Here is an 18,641-nt window from a genome sequence, read left to right as displayed (position 1 = left end):
TTCCCCCCAAAATGTTTAAGAAACAGGATGAGCTTCTAAGTAGCCTATAGCAACTAGAAACAAAAAAAGGCCACTATGTTGCCAAATTCAGGTTCAAGTCAGCCACATATTCACCAGTAATTTGCTCTGTCACCTGTGGCATCTACAGACTGCACTGTCTAAGGAAAGGCTCAGCCATTCTTTTTAAAGGCCCTCAGCTCTCTGGATAAAGAGGTGCTATGTATGAGGCAGATGTATGCTGCTGCAGAAGGTACCACTCACTTTCCATGGCTCCTGTCAAGAGCCCAGAAGAGCAGGAACCTTCAGACAGCAACTCCAGAAGGATGTGTGGCCTTGCTTTCAAGGAGACACCTTATCTCTCACACGTGAACTGATTTTGCAATACTGTGACAAAGCCAACTCTTACATCCTTAACAGAGTATTTGGGGGAGGGGGCAAGTGGTGTAAGCACAGGACTGAGATAAAAGAATATAAAGGAACATGTGTAATGTATTTTCATATTTCAAAGGTTTAGAGTGCCTTTTGCACTGAAGAAGTGGCTATAAAATGGAAAGAAACGTGCTAAAGAAAGCATCCTGAAACTGAAAATACTATCCAAAAAACACCAAGTTCAAAGCATTAACACCAAGACTTAGAGAGCAAGGGCTATCCCCAAAGTTTTACTGCAGTGCATGTTTCCTGTTTCCAAAGAAGTTAGCTACACAAGCCAGAGAAATGAACTGAGAGCAAATAGTGCACTCTGCTGATCTTACCATGTGCATCATCATCTGGATAGCCAAGTCAGAATACTCAGAGATGTAGGTCTTGCACTGCAGAAAGTGGGAAAAGAAAGTCTCATGACTACCAAACCACTCGTGCTGTAGAGTTCATCTAGAATTTTCTAATACAACTCAAGGTATTTATTTACCTGCTCTACTGCATAACAACAAGGCCTTTCAGAGCTTGGCCCAAACACAAGATGGCATTTCAGGTTACAAAACTGCTGCATAGGTAACTGTTTAACCTTTTCTCTTCCTCTCAGGGCAAAAAGCCCCAGCCCCCGTTGATACCACCACATTCCCACCCAGACCATTTTTGTGAAAAAGGCCTTTAAGGGCTAGAAGCAGTCTGGAGTCCTTCTCCTCCTCCCCAGTCCCACACATCCCCCACCCAACTTTCTTGACCACAAAGTTTACAATTTCAGTGTTGCTATTGTTACACGGTGTTAACACATGCAACAGTGTCTCCTTTGTGATATTAAATAGATAATATGATCAGGGGATTAAGGCACTGAACAAACTGTGTTTGTTCAATGTTTGCTTACAGGAACAGAATTTTTCAATAAAAAAGGACAGTTTACCATATCGGACATCCCAGGTCCCAAACGGTCACATTCCTCCTTGGCATGAGCAACCAAAGACTTCACAAAAGAGGAGTTTGTCTTCACAGCTTCCTGAACATCAGTGACCAGCTGAATGCAATCTTGGCACACATCCCCACTCGCCTGGACAAAGAGTGAAAGGAAACTTAAGTTGACACAATTTCACATGACATGTTTTGGAAGCTCCTGTTACTACCAAGTTTTACAAGCTATTCTGAGCTCTGTACAAACCTTAATAAATACTCTGGAGAATACTTTGAAGCCTGAGCTAGTAGGGAGATGAGCTACTGCTGATGTGTGCACCAGCCACTAGATGGAGATTAGGTACCTACTTGGCTCCAAAGCCAAGATAATAGTCAAGATACCCAATCTTCAGATCTCTTGGTTTTGTTACAGACCACAGTGGGAAGGTTTCTAAATCTGGCATAGATCTTACCTGCTCCACCCACAGCAGCCTGTTCTCAGCCCACTCACTGCTCAGTTCCCACACCCTGGCTTGCTGTCAACTCTCAGCCTCTGAACCTCTGAAGTTCATTGCCTCATCTATTCCCCTTTGTCAACTATCTTTTTTTTTTTTTTTTTTGTCAATTATCTTTTCTAATCCTGTCTGTCACCACTACATTCAGAGACAAATGCATCCCCCGAGGGGCACAGCTAGCAGGTTGCTCAAAATATGGCAAAGTTGTTCTTCCTTTGAACCCTGGTGCCAAGCTTTCTCTCAGAAGAAATTGTTTCCAGCAAAATCTGCTTGATTACCACGGTCCTGGATGGCAACAGCACAGCACAAGACTTGCCTTTACAGACTGCAGAACTTAGTCCAAGATTATACATATGGTCCATGTTAGAACAGCCCTTAGTCCTAGGCTTACCTTAGGCTTCTGCTTGGGCTTGTCCTGAGGGTAAAGGAGAAGAGGCACGTTAGCCATGAATGGAGATGCCAGCTCAGAGAAATCCAGCTCTGGGATCTTGTTGGTCTGGAGCTGTTTCTGGAGCTTCATTGCTGCAAGGTGCTTCTGAAGGGACTGGCACAGAGCAAGGGCACTGCACACAACCTCAGGTTTATCCTGGGGGAGACAAGATACACACATAAAGCTCCAAACTGATGTCACTTTAAAAGTTCAGAGTAGAGAGTCATTCAGCTGAAACGTGGTAAGACAAGGAAGGAATCTTCAAACTAACAGTACCAGTGATCCACAAAGGATTGAAGGATCACGTGCACAATCTGAGGCAGAAAAATACTGGCATCAAGAGGAGCACAGCTTTTAATACCATCAGCTGAAAGTCATTATCTACTTACGAGCTCTTCCTTGATCATATCCATGATAACTGGTAGGTAGGAATCCACAATTTCTTTGCACTCAGAGACGAGGCCTGGGTCAGGAAGAAACTCGCACGTCTTTTCCAAGTAAGAGCGGATCTCGTCCTATGAAAGATGAGGTGAGCAGATATAGATTATGTCTCTCTCTCAACTGCTCCTCCCATTCCCAAAATGCACAATACAAGCTCCTTGGATTCAGGTAGGTCCAGGTAGCAACAAGCAAAACTAGAAAGAGGTTCTACACTATAATAGATACATTTTCCCCAGTTCTGGGCCTTCGATGAGACCCTGGCACAGCACAAACACGTCATACTTCTTGTGTGGCACAGCCCAGCCTTACCAGAACAGAACAATTACAATTAAGAGGAGAAAGTGAACTTCTGGGCTCATGGGACAGTGACTTGTTTATACCAAGTACTCACAGGTTGACAAGAGAAAAAGGGAAGCAGTGCCCACAAACCAAAATAAAGGCCAGCTGGTGTAACCACCTACTCCTAGAGACTGCAGTACCCCACCTTTTAATATTGGTGCCCCACTGACACAAGAATAACTTTATTAAGCATCTACAGTCAATCAGGGATGTGTTAAGGCATGGGAAGCTCTAGAATTTGCTAATTTCTAAACCAGCAGAGGCTGTTTAAAAACCTTTCCCCATGCACTCTAGTCCCTTTCAACATCTGCTGCTTATGTTAGGAAAACAACACAGACTATTCTTCCACCCCCTCACCACGAGATCTTGAAACCAAGCAGTGTTTTAGGGTGAGGGGAAAAGGAGCTCTGCTTACCTCAGTGCCATTATCCTTTAAAATTTTGCCAGCAACCGTCACAAGCTCCTTACACAAGTCACAGGGAATACTGCTCTGGAGAGAGAAGCAGAGAGTTACTTGGAGAAAGAATTAAGTGTCTGTAAGAGGAGCGTGTGAACAACAACACAAAGAGCAAACATTACATCAGGGATTAAGGAAGAAATACTGGTTGAGGCCAGGGTGGGAAGAAGTATTTTTAAACAAAGAATGAGGCTATTTCAAGCATGTCCAGCTACAGTTTCGTCAGTAAACCAATGCTGTATGAAGAAGCTGGCATGCTACCACTTGTTCATTTCACCTCCTCCCAGCCCCTTGAAATACAAAGTTGATTGCCCCAAGACACCTTCTCCTTTTACCTTTTCCTTCAGAGACTTCACACTTGATAGAAATCTTAGAACATTTCAGGCTGCTTCAGTCATTGTAATTGTGCTCTGACATTCCTCCCTTCCCCTACTTTTCCTAAAACTGAAGTATCTCTGCACAGACCTAGCCAATGTGGACTGAATGCATCTGTAAGGAAAACAACTTTTTCTCCCCAGGAAAACTGTGAAACAATACCCAAACTACAGCTACACCTAGTAAAGCAGCCCTCACGTTTAGTGCAAATGCAACATGAAAAGCTGCACTATATGTACATTTGTAATATTATTTACTGTCATGCCTTCCATAATTTAGCATATGGCACATCTTTCTGGGAATTTTAACCTTTGAGAAAGACCTAAAGAAATACACAGAGTTTTCGTAATAATTGCTCAAGTTCAGAAAAGACTCCTATGAATTAGGAGCCAGTAATAATACAGAGGAACAAGTGAAATCCACTAGCTCCATTCCATACATTGCCAGGTGATTGTGCAACAGGTCACGGGAGAAGTCAGCAGACAAGTTGTGCAAGGCAGAGCAGTGAAAAGCAACCTCCATCCAGCACCCAAATTACAGCACGGCAACCTCGGCAGACTCTGATGCAGCAATCAACTCCAATCAGAGACTTGAGAAATCTTCCTCAGCAGCCACTTGAGCCCCAGGTGGGTCTGGGGGCTCGCAGGGGCTGGTACTTACCACGGCAGGCTTGTTCCAGACGTTCTGCTGGCAGTGTCTGACTGCCCCGCACTGCGACGCCGTGCGAATGCTCTGGCACCACACCTCCGGCCCCTTCGCACACTCCTTCTGCCACAGCACAGGGCTTGCCACAGCTGCCAGAGAGAGCAAACTGAATCAGCCTTTCCAGCTGCAAAAATAACCACCTGGTTATTCATGTTTTTTTAAGGACATTTCAATCCAGAAATTTTTGGCCTGTCCCAAACACAAGTTACAGAGTCAAAGAAAAAAAAAAACGGAAAAGCCGTGAAGGTTGAACTTCCCAAGTCTCAGCACCTCAGCATCATCCACCTTTCATAAAAAAAAAAAATTAAAATCCCAAAATACAAAACCTCACTTTGCTTAGCACACAAGAACTACTAGATGATCTGAAACAGAAAAACTGCTCATTACAGAAATCTACCCTACAGGCAGCTGATTGCCAAAGCTACAAGCTCCCTCCCCAAGTTCTCCTGCTCTACTGGCACTTCAGCTCTGAACCAGCTTGTGATTGCTGTCTGCATTCCTCCTCCCACATGAAGCATCCTGTTCTCACACAGCAAGTGAGAGAGTGAGGAAAGAAATTAGATAAGGAGCCACAACAATGTACACATTGCACACATGACTTAACAGCAGGTACAGACCAAAACACTGACCATAAACAGAAAGCTTTAAGAATGTTAAGGAATGTTCTACCATACTTTTTAAACCTACTAAATCTATTTAGACTTCCCTTTCTTTTTTTCTCTTGGTCAGGTCTTCAACTGTGTACAGAAAAATCTGTGGGGGTGAAAAATGTACCAGTCCTTTTTTGGACATTACCTCCCATCCCATGAGGGACTGCCATGTAACCTACAGAGCTTTCAAGTAAGATACAGAATATCTTTTCTGGACAGTCCTGGTAAAGAAATGTAAAGTATCTGCACTATGAGCATTCAGTAGGACAAGTGAAAGGAAAAGTATGTTTTCACTGACTTTCCAAGCTTTTTTTTTTTTTTAATTGTGCTGTCTGGACCTGGCACCCAACCTCTCCCAGTTTCTAAAACCATTCTGTCAGTAAGCTCTGTTTCTTCAGGAGACAATGCCCTACATTGCACTAACCAATCAAGAAGCAACTCCTAAAATCCTACATCAGGCAGGCTCCAAAGAAATCCACCACGGTCCAAGCCTGCGAGACACTGCTGCAGAACTTCACAAAAATTAAAACAAAACAAAACATAAACCCAACCTGTTCAAACCTATTAGCTGTACAGGTGTTCTCTTTACATCAATGCTGTCTGCACATCACAAAACCCTGTGAAATTACATTGTCAGCCAAGAAGCAGGAGTTCAGGTGTTTCATTCCTATGAAGCTTCTGGTAAGGTTACAGCAGATGAACAATCACTTTCCCATTTCTCATGCCTTGCTGTAGGCACTTAGAGGATCGATTTAAAGCTGCATTACCAGTGCAGCTACAAGGTACACAGCCAACACTCAAACAGCCACATAAACACTGCTTTATAGGTGGCATTCTGCAGCCTTCTCAGCTGTTGAATTATAAAGCCTGTTTGCAATGGACTTCAGAGGAATGACCCATTTATTTTAAGAAAAACGTGCTTTGCACGCCTGATTTTTTGCACAAGAGCTTAAAGCTTGTCACCCTCTGTTATAGTAAAAAGCCTTCATTGCATATTATTCTTGAGCAGGACAGCACACTGGTACTGCCTGGGAGACTGCAGGAGTAAGACTTCAAAGCTTCTAACAATGTATGGTTAGCAAAATATTTACAGCCTATTCTAAACTCCAGCATTATTGATCTGGAAGCCCTAAGAATAGTTAATTTTCAAAGTCAGAGTGGCTAGCCAAAGAGCTGTCAGCTCTGGCAAGGTGACAACAAACAAGAATACACTTGGTTGAGGGAAAGTTATTCTTCCCTTTCAGACACTGGCACTGAACAGTGGTAGGAAGGCTCTGGAAGGCAGAGTCAAACTCTGAATGAAGTCAGTCAAGACCTGGACTTTAAACAGTGGAATCAAGGATTCCCAACTATTTACAAGCACAGCTTTTAACCTATGCCTTTATCAAAAGACAATTACTCCTCCTACATTGAAATACACTGTAAACTACAAAACTGAACTATACAACTCCGGTAATAGTTATTGCAAGCAGTCTCTCAAACTCTTGATTTAGGAGAGTGTTTTAAAGCCAAGTGGAGGCCATTCATGCTGCAACTTGCATTGGTTGGATCAGGCTCTTGGTGAGCTTTCAGGTTTTGTTTGATTATTTTACTTTTAAGATCCTGTCACTGTTTGACTTTTCAGATCTGTACCAGCTTCAGCACAATGCCTTGTTCCTTCTTCCTCACAGCCTTAACAAGATCATTATTAAGTGTATGGCAAAAATATTATGCTTCACATTTATTTTCAGTTATCAGCTTTGCTGGCTGTGTGTCAAGACAACTCTAAATTTTATGTTTTCAGTACCGATCTTTCCAGTCAGACGGTGACTAAGCAAATTTGTTTGTTAGGGCCACATGTGGCTGGCACATTTTAGAGCAGCTACAGAACAAAGATGACACAAACTAATCACGGCTTCTTTTCTGACACCTTCCACAGTCACTTGAAACATAGTAAATTCTTACAAGTTTGTTCTGTATTATGGGGAAGTACTTTTGTTTGAAATATTATATCTAATATGAAAGGATGCACCTTCATTGCAACAATACCCACCCTCCCTTTCTGAACATCCTGGGAAAAAGAGAAACAAACCTAAAAAAACTCTGCATTCATTCAGATCCTGCAGATTCAGAAAAGAATAGCTGGAAACTCTCTACTTGTTACCACTTCTTTCCTTTTAGCTTGCTCTCCTGTTTAACTATGAAACAGAATTTTCCCCTCATATATTAACTTATATTACAACAAAAGCAAACATGTCAGTGAAGTGTGTTGAGACTCGTGCTGTCTCAGAACAATTAGTTTTGAATTTTAACTCTTCCCTCCAAATAGCCTTTGCTACAAAAGGAGCAACACCTTAACATGGTATTTCACCTCCCCAGCACAGCAGCAACCCAAGAGAAAGCAAAGCACCATCAGCTACCTCACACAGATGGATAAACCCAAGGAATTACTTGCTTTGTTATCTCTGCCATCTCTTTATTTTATATATTGTTCTTTACTTCAGGTTATCCAATTTAATAGATTTCTCCTTTCTCTGTAGATCAGCTCTCAACAGTCACATGTCATGCCCTCCAAGACCTGTCCCCTCCATTTCCTGAAGTTCTTGCAAGGCTCTGTTTGAGGCTGTTTTTAGAGCATCAAACAAGTTTATCTCTGAAGGCCAAGGTGTTCCTTTACTTGTCCTCTTCACTGTTTTCTCCCTGCCTAAAGCATTTCAGATGTGGCTTCTTCAATATAAGAAAAAAGAGCCTTTGCTTTACCAAGTTTATCCTAACACATGGACATAAATTTGGGAAGTAGAGGTGATGGCCCCCTCAGAAAATGTCATCTTTTCCACTTGGCTTATAGAGCCATGCATGTGAAAGCACAGCCCAGTTCTTCACTCTTCTCCAGGAAACAGGAACCTAAAAGGAAGGAAGCTTATAAAGTCTGGATTACCATTCTGCAAGGACAGCTACAGGAAAATTGCTAGGCAATTACCTTTCTTGGAAAACACCTTCCCTTCCCTCAAGCATTTGTCTCACTCTTTTTCCACTGGAGAGTCAGTCTGAATTTTCTCCTCTAGATTCTCAGGAAAACACCCTAAGAAATCCCCTCCAAAGCTGCACTGAAGCTACAAATGAGACTTAAAAGTTAACACCTTATATAAGAGTCAATGAACAGGGATTCTGAGGGGCCAGACCAGATTCCCTAAAAAGCCAAAGGATGAAGCAGAAAACTACCATCTAGAACATAAAGAAATTCAACCTGAAGACTCCAGCCCCATCCAAACCCAACTGCTAGAAAAACCCTTGGTTACAGACAAATTAACCTGTAATTTGGGGGGGGGGGGGGGGGGGGGGGGGGGGGAATAATACACCAGGAAAGTGCTGAGCTGCTGTTCAACTCAATGGATTGAAGTAAAATGTGAGGATCATTTAGGGTGCTGTCAACTCTCATGCTTTTGTGACAGTCCAGCCTGCCTAAGTGTATTAACCTATTCATCAGGAAGGATGTTACTCCCAGGCTGTCCTACTTGCAATGCTAAAAAAAAAAATAATAAAAATCATTATCTCCCAGAGACACTATAGACCAAGCAAATGCATCAGCCTCTGCCATCTGTGCTCTGCCAGTTACTGACTTTTCCCCATGTCCTTTGAGACTTGCAAAAGCAAAGCGTGTTTAAGTTAAAGAAGTCAAGAGGGATCAACTTCTCTTCACCCAAGTTGACAAAGTGTCAAGAAGTGAAGGAGTGACCCCAAGCTGAAGTTATCTGAAGGGCTCAATACTCCACAGCCTCTCTGGTCAGTTAATGAGTAAAACTTCAAAAGCTGTAACCACATCACACACCACTGACTCTTGCCAAAGGGCTCCTATGCCTCTGGATTAATGAGGCAATGAAGTGACCATAACATTTGAGGAATTACAGGCAATTTGAAGAAAAAGTGGAAGAAATATGGCTAGCTGTTACCAGCATTCCAGTTAAAAATAAGTCTTCCTGTCAAATATCCACTGATAAAAAACCAAGTTTGAAACACTTCAAACTAGCATGATGGGCAAGAAATTAGTTTGGAGTTAACACTACAACCAGGCTCTTCCTCAAAGTTGGGAACTCGTTCTCATTTTGGGACACTGCCTCTGCCTTCCCTTGCTTCCCTCACCAGAACACAAGAGAAGCACTGTGTGTAGGTAGATGCAATCACAGTAAAGTTAAAGAGAGCAGAGAACTGAATGAGCTGGGACAGTAAAAGCACCTCTACTGGCCCAGTAAATTGTCACAGGTAATTGCAAAGGTTGCAAAAGAATAATGTCCAAGGTGGCCAGATGCTGCCAAGCAAGGCCTGACTGCTGCCTGAGATTTTCCTATGGCAGAATCCAGAAGAGATAAGTTCTAGGGCACCTGGTAGTCATCAGCAGTAAGTGGCCCCACACAGTATGCCAAGATATTCCCAAAAAGTTATGAGCAGCATTTTTCCCTGCAGGAGATGCCTGTAGAAATACTCTAAAATGTTTGGGGCATACCTGTGGTCCATCTCCATTCTTTCTGGTTTTGTTCTGAGGGTTTTTTGGGGGGGGACACAGGGGACAGATTTCATGTGAGTCTCCGCAGAAATCCTGTATTTATCATTCTTTTTTTCACTAGACAAATATATACACGCCACAAAGACTGGGAAAATCTGTTATCAAGTAACTGAAACCAAACATTGCCCCATGACCAAATACAGAGAAGCACTGCCCTAAAATACATACACACACTTCAATGTAGCCTTTTTAATTGCACAGGAACTCTTTTAGTAGCAGCAAACAAATTGCATTTAAAAGCTGCTCCATTAAAAAAAAAAAAAAAAAAAAAAACAAAACCAGAAAGTGAGTAAATCTTTTAAGAAAAAGCAAAGTCTGTTTTTATGTGGTAGAGTCCTAAGGTGTTGCCCCAACCTGCTTTGAAGAATCTTATCTACATGAGATACTGAAACAAAAACCCATGGCAGGCAGCAGTAACTGGCCCTGCTTCCCCCACAGATTCAAAACCAAGATGTCCTTGCATTTTATACCAGGAAAGCCTTCCCTGAAATAGCACAGTCCAGCCTCGCGGGGAGCCTCAGCTGACATCAGGTGACACATCCAGTTTTGCTGACAAGCTCCCTCTCTCTCGCTCCACCCTCCGCATCGCCTCGGTGTTCGGAGGCTGCCGGAGCAGCTCCTTCGCGGCGATGAGCAGCACAGACCGGGGGTGCAGAAAGGCTGCCCGGGGCTAGGGCAGCTCTGCGGCTCCGCTGGGCGTGACCAGGGCCGGGCAGAAGGGCTGGCTCGGCTCCTGCAGACACAACCAACAGCAACCCTTTCTATTTATACCTGCCCGGCAAACAAGGCGGGGATTGTGCAAGGGCAGGTTTACACAGGGCACAATGACTGCTGTGCTATCAAAGCACGGCTTCGCTATGTGACAGCCCGACGGTGCCTCATAGCCAGTCCAAGGAAGCACAGATTGTATTTCTGTATCATCACAGCACTCTTTAGGTCAGAAAAGACCTCCAACATCATCAAGTCTGACCTGTGACCAATCACCACCTCGTCACCCAGACCAGAGCACTGAGTGCCAGGTCTGACATTTCTTGAACACCTCCAGGGCTGGTGACTCCACCGCCTCCCTGCGTAGCTCCTTCCAGCACCTGACAACCCTTCCTGAGAAGGAATTCCTCCTGATTTCCACCCTGGACTTACCCTCCAGACCCTTCCCAGCTCCGTTCCCTTCTCTGGACACGCTCCAGCACCTCAGTGCCCTTCCTGTAGTGAAGGCCCAGAACTGGACACACGATTCCAGGTGTGGCCTCAGCAGTGCCCAGCACAGGGGGACAGTCACTGTCCTGGTCACGCTGGACACACCACTGCTGGTACAAGACACCTTCCACTCTTCTCCCAGTTGAATCCAAGACACCTTCCACTCTTCCCCCAGTTTAATCTGCAGCAGTGGGCTGCACCAGCCTGGCTTTTTTTTTTTTTTTTTGTTAGAAACCACATCCATAGCGGAACAAGCCTGGAAACTACAGAACAGTCCAGTTATCTGCTTTATCCATATCGTCAAGAAAATTCCAGCCCAGCTAACTCAGCCTACAAATTTCCTGTCCCCATATGTTCTGGCCAGTGTTTGCTACAGGAATTACACATTAACTTGAATCTGCCTTCCTTACAAGGTTTTAAGTCTACTATTTTAGGGGAGGGGGGACGTGAAAAAAATCATATCCTCCAAGTTTTTACTTTCCACTCCCAGTTTAACTTCTAATTCAGCAAAAGGAGGGAAAATACTCAGTTAAAGAGAAACTGAGTCCTGCTTTAATAGCACACCCAGCTTTTCCCCTCCCTGCCTGGCCTCAAAGACAAGGAATAATCGGAGTGCACATCAGTAGTCCGGAGATGCCAGGACCTGTACACCCTGCTTTAATTCCTCCATGTCTGCCTTAAAGGGAAGATGCACAGAAGCTCTGTAAGTAGGTCAACCAAAAACCCTCACGGCCTGTAAGGCAGCCAAGTGACTCCATTAGGACCTGACAAGGCTGGCTGAATTTTTGCACAGCTAATTAGCGAGCTCGGCAGACAAAAAAAAAACGGTGTTTTGGGCTGTCACAGCAAAATCTTCAGGAAAATCTGCACGGTAGGTAAGGCAGTGAGCACTCGTAACAGAGCCCTGGTGAAAAAAGACAGCTGTTTATTTGTGTTAAAAGAGTGATTTCCTAAGGAAAAACAGGCCTGACTAGTCTCCATGTGCCCTCAGCTGCATGTCATGCCTTTAACAGGTAGGCCAAGCAAATTTTCGTTGCTGAACTGGTTTCTCATTACAACTTCCCTAACCACACTAATGGGAAAGCTGGTGGATACTTCAAGGTGAAGCCTTTTCACTTTCAAAGCACAAAAAACTGCAACGATTTCAGCTATTTGGAAGCAGTCCCAGAAGGAATGGCAACTGATGGCAGCTAATTCTGTGCAGAGCAGACTCAAAGGACACTATGAAAGCACATAAACACGCAGAGTGAAAGCTGCTTTTTGCTTTCTTGCTTCCTGCCTGAAAAGTCTGAGATAACCCATTAAACTGTCCACATATCAGCATATTAAATATTACCAGTATATCTAGGGGAAAGTGTCCCTGTCCTCAGCAGAGGGTTAGAACTAGATGACCTTTAAGGTCCCTTCCAACCCAGGCCATTCTATGATTTTATGCCATTAAAACTAATAAAGTACAAGACTCACACACAATCATGAAACATTTCACAGGATTATTTACTGTACTGTGCCAGCTGGTTACTCCTATAGCCTTTAAACAGCCAGTTGGGCGCTTCTTTTTTCCCACTGACTTTTGAAATGCTGCAGGTTAAACTTGTGAGCAAATAAGCTTTAATATTAAAACAGTCTAATTGAGAAGAAAATTCTCCAAGAAACTGTGTAAGTCCTTACATTTTGGGCTTTCTAGCTATTCCATCCCACAGCCTAAAGGTGTATTACCACTCGTCAGACCATGAATCACTTCTGTACGTCTGTCAAGCTTCTGCAATGTACAAAACACAAGCACTGCATGTTCTAACCTCGAATCCTACAGCCAAAGGGAGACGATCATCCATTCCCCCATCACTTTCATCTGAGCAACAACAGGTAATGAGACAGCGAGCAGCAAAATCAGTGGAATTTTCCACACGGAGCAGGAGCTCCTAATGCAAAAACACAACAGCAAAGGCAACCTCCCGCCATCTGCAAGAGGATTAGCAGCCGTCTATCCCTGAAGTGGCGGAGATAAACAGCGCTGCTGGCAGGAAAAACAGTCCCTCCCAGTGGTCCCCAGCAGCCTGGGCTCCGAGCTGCCCGGCCGGTGTCGGACGCGGATGCACACCGAGCGCGGCTCCATCGGGAACCCGCTTCCCACCAGCACCGGGAGCGGCAGGATCCTCGCCGGGACTCCCCGCTTCTCCCTGCCTTGCCCTGGCGCTATTTTTGGGCGACTCTCCCCCCTCCCCAAAACACAGCCACCCCGAAGGCGCCCTTGAAACCCCCGCAGGCCCCGCGCTCCCTCAGTTCGGGATGTGGGAGCGGGTCCTGCTGCGGGAATACAAACAGCGTTAGGACCGGCCTTCGCCCCCTCCGCGCTGCCCTGGTCCTGCGCACGCTGGGCGCTCAGAGAACCTCTCCCCGAGCCCGCCGGGGCTAAGCTGGATGGCGCAGGGGCTCGGAGGCGGAGGGCAGCGCTTACCGGCGGCCAGGAGCCCGAGGAGGCTGAGGAGCCCGAGGAGCCCGAGGAGCCCGAGGAGCCGCGGCCGCGCCATCGCTCCCCCCGCGTGCCCGTCTGCAATGCGGCGCCGCCGGCACCGCCCGCTCCCGCCCTTATATAGGGGCGGGCCGCGCACGCGCGCACGCCGCCCCGCCCCCCGCGCACGCGCAATGGCGGACCGGGGGCGGCCGTGAGGGCCCGCGGCCGCTGAGGGGTGGGGCATGGCGGCCGCCGGTTCCCCTTCGGTGCGGAGGCCGGAGCCGCGGCTCCCCAGGCCCCCTGCGGCCCCCGCCGCTGCGTGGCCGGGAAGAAATAAAGCCTTCAAGGCGATTTTTGCCTCCACGGGCGCTGCGCCCTGAGGCAGTGGGAGTCTCAAAGGCAGGAGCGCCCCATACAGACCAGCTGGGCTGGCAGCGTCTGATTGAGGCACACGCCAACATGGAGACACAGTGTTAAGGAGTTGGAATGAACCTTTTCCAATCCGCCGCCTTGCTCTCCCCACTAGACCAGGTTGCTCAAGGCTGTTTCCCACCTGGCTTTGAACAGCTCCAGGGCTGGCGCATCCACAGACCTCCCTGTGCGGCGTGTGCCAGCGCCTCAACCCCCTCACAGTAGTAAATGTTTCCTCCTAATATCCAACCTAAATTAGCTCTCCTTCAAATGGTACAGCTGCTGGTGAAGAATCCCCCCCTCAGCTTCCCCGTGGCCTCCTTCAGACAGCGGGATGTGCTGTGATGTCTCTGCAGAACCAAACATCATATTGGGTATGTGCCACCATGGTGCTTCCCCTCACAGGCTTCCCATCTTGCTTGGGAGGCAATGGGAATGCCGCTTTTTCCTTGCCCTTGTCACAGGGCAGCCAGGTATCCCTGTGGTCCAAATGAACAGCAATTAAAAGTATAATTAAAACCAACAGCCTGAATTCACTTGCTGTCTCCCAGCCTCTTACTCCTGCCTTTGCCCCTTGCACTGATGCAGCTAACTGGAAAAAAAAACTAAACCAGAGGGAAAAAAAAAAGCAAGCAATGTTTTCCTGACTGGATCAGCAAACAGAACCAGCTCTGCTGAGGGACAGAGCAGATCCCTCGTGGGCTCCCCAGGACTGGGCAGAGCAGCTCCCCTCTTCATCTAAACCCACGCTCGAGGGCTGCTCTAGCTGCAAGAGGGGCCCTTGATAATGCTTCCCACAGCCTGGGGAGTTGGGCATCCCCGGTGGCCTCAGCACAACACAAACTTATCCCACCTAAAGTGCTTGGCCTCTGCCTGGCTTACCCTGTCCTCTCTGGGGACCTTCCAGGTACTACCCTTCATCTGAGGGCACACGTGCTTTTACCTTATTAGGTCCTTACCTACATGTTCATTTTTCAAGGACCAGACTCGTTGATAACATTTAAGGTTTACTTGCAGCATAAACGTTAGGAGGAAGTGGATCTGTTCTGTTTCACTTTGCCAGCGTAACACACCTTTCTCCTTTCCTTCTAAGACCCTTTTAAAAGCCCAGCTAAGAAGCCCCAGTTCCTGTGATTCTCTTCCCAAACCACATCAGGAGAACCTGATGCTTCCACAGGGGCCTTTGCCCCTCCACAAGCGAGCACAGCTTCATTTGGAGCCTCCAGAGCCTCTGCTATCACCACATCGAGGCAGAAAGCCACCCCCAGTTTTGGCCAGACTAAACAAGCAACCTTTACTCTGGCTCTAAAGCCACCTTGCCTGGGCAGGGCTCAGTGCACTGCCCTTATCTCGTGAGTGCACAGAAAGTGTTGACGAGGCACCTCAACATTCCAACCAGCAGCCAGCTTCTAACCTGGGAAAACACACACCAAAAAAAGGAGCTTTGTGAAGAATATTTAAAAGGAGGTTAAGTAAGACTGTCTGGAACAGGAGAGCTATTTCAGCAGGCAGGGTGTTTTTCTTCTGGGAGCTGAAGGACAGCAGGGGAGGAAGGAGTAGCTTGGAGCTAGCAGGTTCTACCCCCAATCTGTTAGCATTTCAGGCTAGCCCAAGTTTTCCTGGAGCTTTGCCAATTCCCATTGATTTGGGACCCTTTTTCCTCTCTCTCAAGCACACAGCATATAATATTTGGCATTAACAAATTGTCTCCATGACTTAGCTTTCCTGGTCTTGCCATACTGCCTGCTAGTTTCCTCACTTAAAAATGGAATTGAACAAAATAAAGCGGTATCAAGAGTTCAAGCACCAGCTCTCTGCTGTGAATGTTTGGAAGAGTGGGAAACTCCAAAGGATATCTCAGACTCTGGGAACCAGGTCCTGCTCACAGATGTGAGCTGAGACCTAGCACTGAGGGCATGAGCTGCGGCCGCTGTCTGCCTACCACCTTCTGCTTTTGCTGAGCTTCTGCTGAGATTTGGGGTTTTGCTGCAGACAAGCCTCCCAGATAAGGTACCAGATGAGGCTTCTCAGGAAGGATCATGGCTTGTCTGTAGCGACGTACAGCTGAGTCACTTGGCTGCGGCTGAGGGAGAAGGGAGCCTTCCCCAGCCTAAACTTGGTTTTTAGCCCTGTTTTCTGGAGGGCACGTGCTCTGTGTGGAGAAAGTGAGTAGGAAGAGCTTGGAAAGCTGCAGCCAAGTGAGGGGCTTTCCTGCACACGTGACTCACTTTCCAGCTGCCTCCCCTACCAGCCAGCTGGACTGGGCCAGCACCAGAGCCCGGCTGGTTTTGATGCTCAGTTTTGTCGTGCCTACAGCACACAAATTCCTTCCACGTCACCTCACCCTCCTGGTGCCCAATCCTGTGCTTTGCATAAGCGGGGCACGTGAGGAATCTCTGTTTGGCAATCCCTGGAGGCCAGCCAGAGGCCCCTGCAGGCTCTGGTTTTGCAGCCGCAGCCAGCTCTGCAGGAGAAGTGTTCTCTTTGCAGAAGAAAAAAACCAAAACAAGTGAAATAAATAAAGAGAGGCACTTTCCACAGCAGCCTGCCTTTCAGACTCTTTTGCATTTCCACTCAGACTGCAGCAGGAGGAGGAGAAGAAGCAAAGCCAACCACAAATTACAGCCTGACAGCCTTGTGCAGAGCCTCGAACATGTTTGAAGTTTATTCCAGCCCAAGAGCAGCCTCCCTGTGATTCACCAAATGGTTTGGCTTGTGGGTCCCGCTGGAGTGAGACACACACCCACCCTGCTTCACCACTAACATGCTGCAGAGAAACAGCTCCTGCTCTGACATTCTTTCCAGAGCAGAAAGCATCAGAGAATGTTCCAAATGGGATGGCAGTGCTGCAGGGACTGCATCCAAGGGCAGAGCTGCAGCTCAGCAACACCAGCAGGAGCCAGGGGATGTGGGCCCTGTCCCACTCCTCCTGGCACACACACACAAAAGAAACAACCAAAAAAAACACAGCCCTGACCCACAGAAACAGATGGTTCTTGACTGGATCAGGGGCCTGAATCAGCCCAGGGTGCAGAGAGCAGCACATGATGAGCCAGCTGGGCCGTAAGAGCGAGACTACATCAGCTTCAAACTGCAAGAGAATAGTTTTAGGTGAGATATGAAGAAGAAATTCTTCCCTGTGAGGGTGGGGAGGCCCCGGCACAGGCTGCCCAGAGAAGCTGTGGCTGCACCATCACTGCAAGTGTTCAAGGCCAGGTTGGACAGGGCTTGGAGCAACCCAGTCCAGTGGAAGGTGTCTCCACCCATGGCAGAGGTTTGGAACAAAATGGCCTTCAAGGTCCCTTCCAACACAAACCAGGCTGTGATTCTATGACCCTGCACATTTTCAGCCTCTCCGCCCCAGCATCAGCACAAACAGCCTCACACGGCCGAGCCCAGAGGCTGATCTGGCTTTAGGGGTGATCTCTTCCTCTCCCTGGGCAGTTTTCCGCCTGGATCCGGTTCCTGCCTGAACTCCTGTGGCACAGCACGGGGTGAAAGCGTGGAGGACCATCCCCCTTTGGCAGCCGTGCCACAGCAGAGCTCTCCATTAGCACTGCCATGGTCACAGGCTGCATTCCTTCCCACCTTCAGCTCAGCCCAACTTAATTATCAAAAGGGGTCACATCAAGTACACTGGATTTTCCAAGCAAAGCATAACATAAAACCTCAAATCACTGCAGCTAATTCTCATTTCAATATTTTCTTTGTCAGCTGTCACAAGTTGTGCATTTTAGCTACAAGCTGTGTTTTGTTTCTAGGTTTCCTCAGCATTTTAGGTGCTACTTACTGGGATTACACTCCTATTTCAAGGCAAACCATATCCCAAGGCAACTGATGCTCCAAACCAAGTAGATCAACACAAAGAGCATCAGCACCCATAAAGGCTTTGCCCTCGTGAATCAGGATTTCTGACCAGCTCTAGCAAGATCTGGAACAGCAACAGAGTTGCCAGAAAAGCAGATGATTCCTCCTAAATACGAGGAATCAACAGTGTAGCACCAGCTCATCAATGTTTTAAAGGATATGCACCAAGATGCAGAATTCTGTTCCTGCTCCCATTGTGTCATCTTGTCAGGGTCGTAAACAGTAAGATTGCAGCCAGATGAATCTCTGCCACAACCTTTGAAGCAGAGTTTCTTTTTATAAATGCAAAGTAATATGTTTCTCTAAATCCTATTTAACCCAACCCCCCAAAAAATTAGAATTATACATCTAGGCTAACTAAGGAAGAAAACAAACAAAAATGTATAATAGACTGTAAAATATATTTTGATACAAATATAGAAACCAAAAAATATATAGAAAATAGGAGGCTGAGCTCCTTTCATTAGGTTCTTGCCTTGCAGGTTTTCGAGGATTACACATAGAAGCTTTTTTTTTTTTTACACTTAGGGCTTTTTCAGTGGTGCAGGTTATTGCCATCCAGTGTTTTCCATCTGACGTGACTCATTTGGGCTCACACAGAAGTGATTAGAAAATCACGGGACCCCAGGAGCTACAGCTTTAAGGAAAAGCACTATGAATTACAGCTTCTGCAGGAAAAATAGGAGTTGGCAGAGAACAGCTACAAGGGCTGCTGTAAGGAACCAGCCTGAGGAAACACACCCACCCCCCCCCCCAAATTTCTTCACACAGTTTCCTTCTCTGTTGAAATACTTGCTTTCTCTTCCTTCATTATCCAAACCTAAAAGGAAGGCAGTAATTATTGAGGAAGAAGGTGCAAAACCAAAGAGTTTGGACTGGAAATAAAAGCCCAGGTAAGCTGTCCTCAAAACTTTGGATGAGCTGAGAGCCGATGTGTAG

The 18,641-nt window shown here is 46.5% G+C and overlaps 1 protein-coding gene and 1 long non-coding RNA gene across 2 annotated transcripts in view; one reads left to right on the top strand and one right to left on the bottom strand.

The window, feature by feature from the left end:
- Positions 1-18,641, bottom strand: part of LOC137478522 (prosaposin) — a 31,253-nt gene that overhangs the window by 7,035 nt on the left and 5,577 nt on the right. The window contains exons 3-9 of the mRNA XM_068198553.1: positions 13,428-13,466; positions 4,541-4,674; positions 3,464-3,538; positions 2,658-2,783; positions 2,230-2,424; positions 1,340-1,483; positions 753-809 (exon numbers count right to left, since the gene is read on the bottom strand). Coding sequence (XP_068054654.1) covers positions 753-809; positions 1,340-1,483; positions 2,230-2,424; positions 2,658-2,783; positions 3,464-3,538; positions 4,541-4,674; positions 13,428-13,466 — 770 coding nt within the window. The remainder of the gene's footprint in view (positions 1-752; positions 810-1,339; positions 1,484-2,229; positions 2,425-2,657; positions 2,784-3,463; positions 3,539-4,540; positions 4,675-13,427; positions 13,467-18,641) is intronic.
- On the top strand, positions 16,568-18,425 carry LOC137477740 (uncharacterized). The gene is made up of 2 exons (XR_011001170.1): positions 16,568-16,946; positions 17,597-18,425. It is a non-coding gene; the product is annotated as an uncharacterized lncRNA (long non-coding RNA).

This window comes from Anomalospiza imberbis, chromosome 8, assembly GCF_031753505.1.
Source record: "Anomalospiza imberbis isolate Cuckoo-Finch-1a 21T00152 chromosome 8, ASM3175350v1, whole genome shotgun sequence".
Classification (NCBI taxonomy): Eukaryota; Metazoa; Chordata; class Aves; order Passeriformes; family Viduidae; genus Anomalospiza; species Anomalospiza imberbis.
Note: the sequence above shows the minus strand (reverse complement) of the source record. Positions and strands in the feature narration are given on the sequence as shown.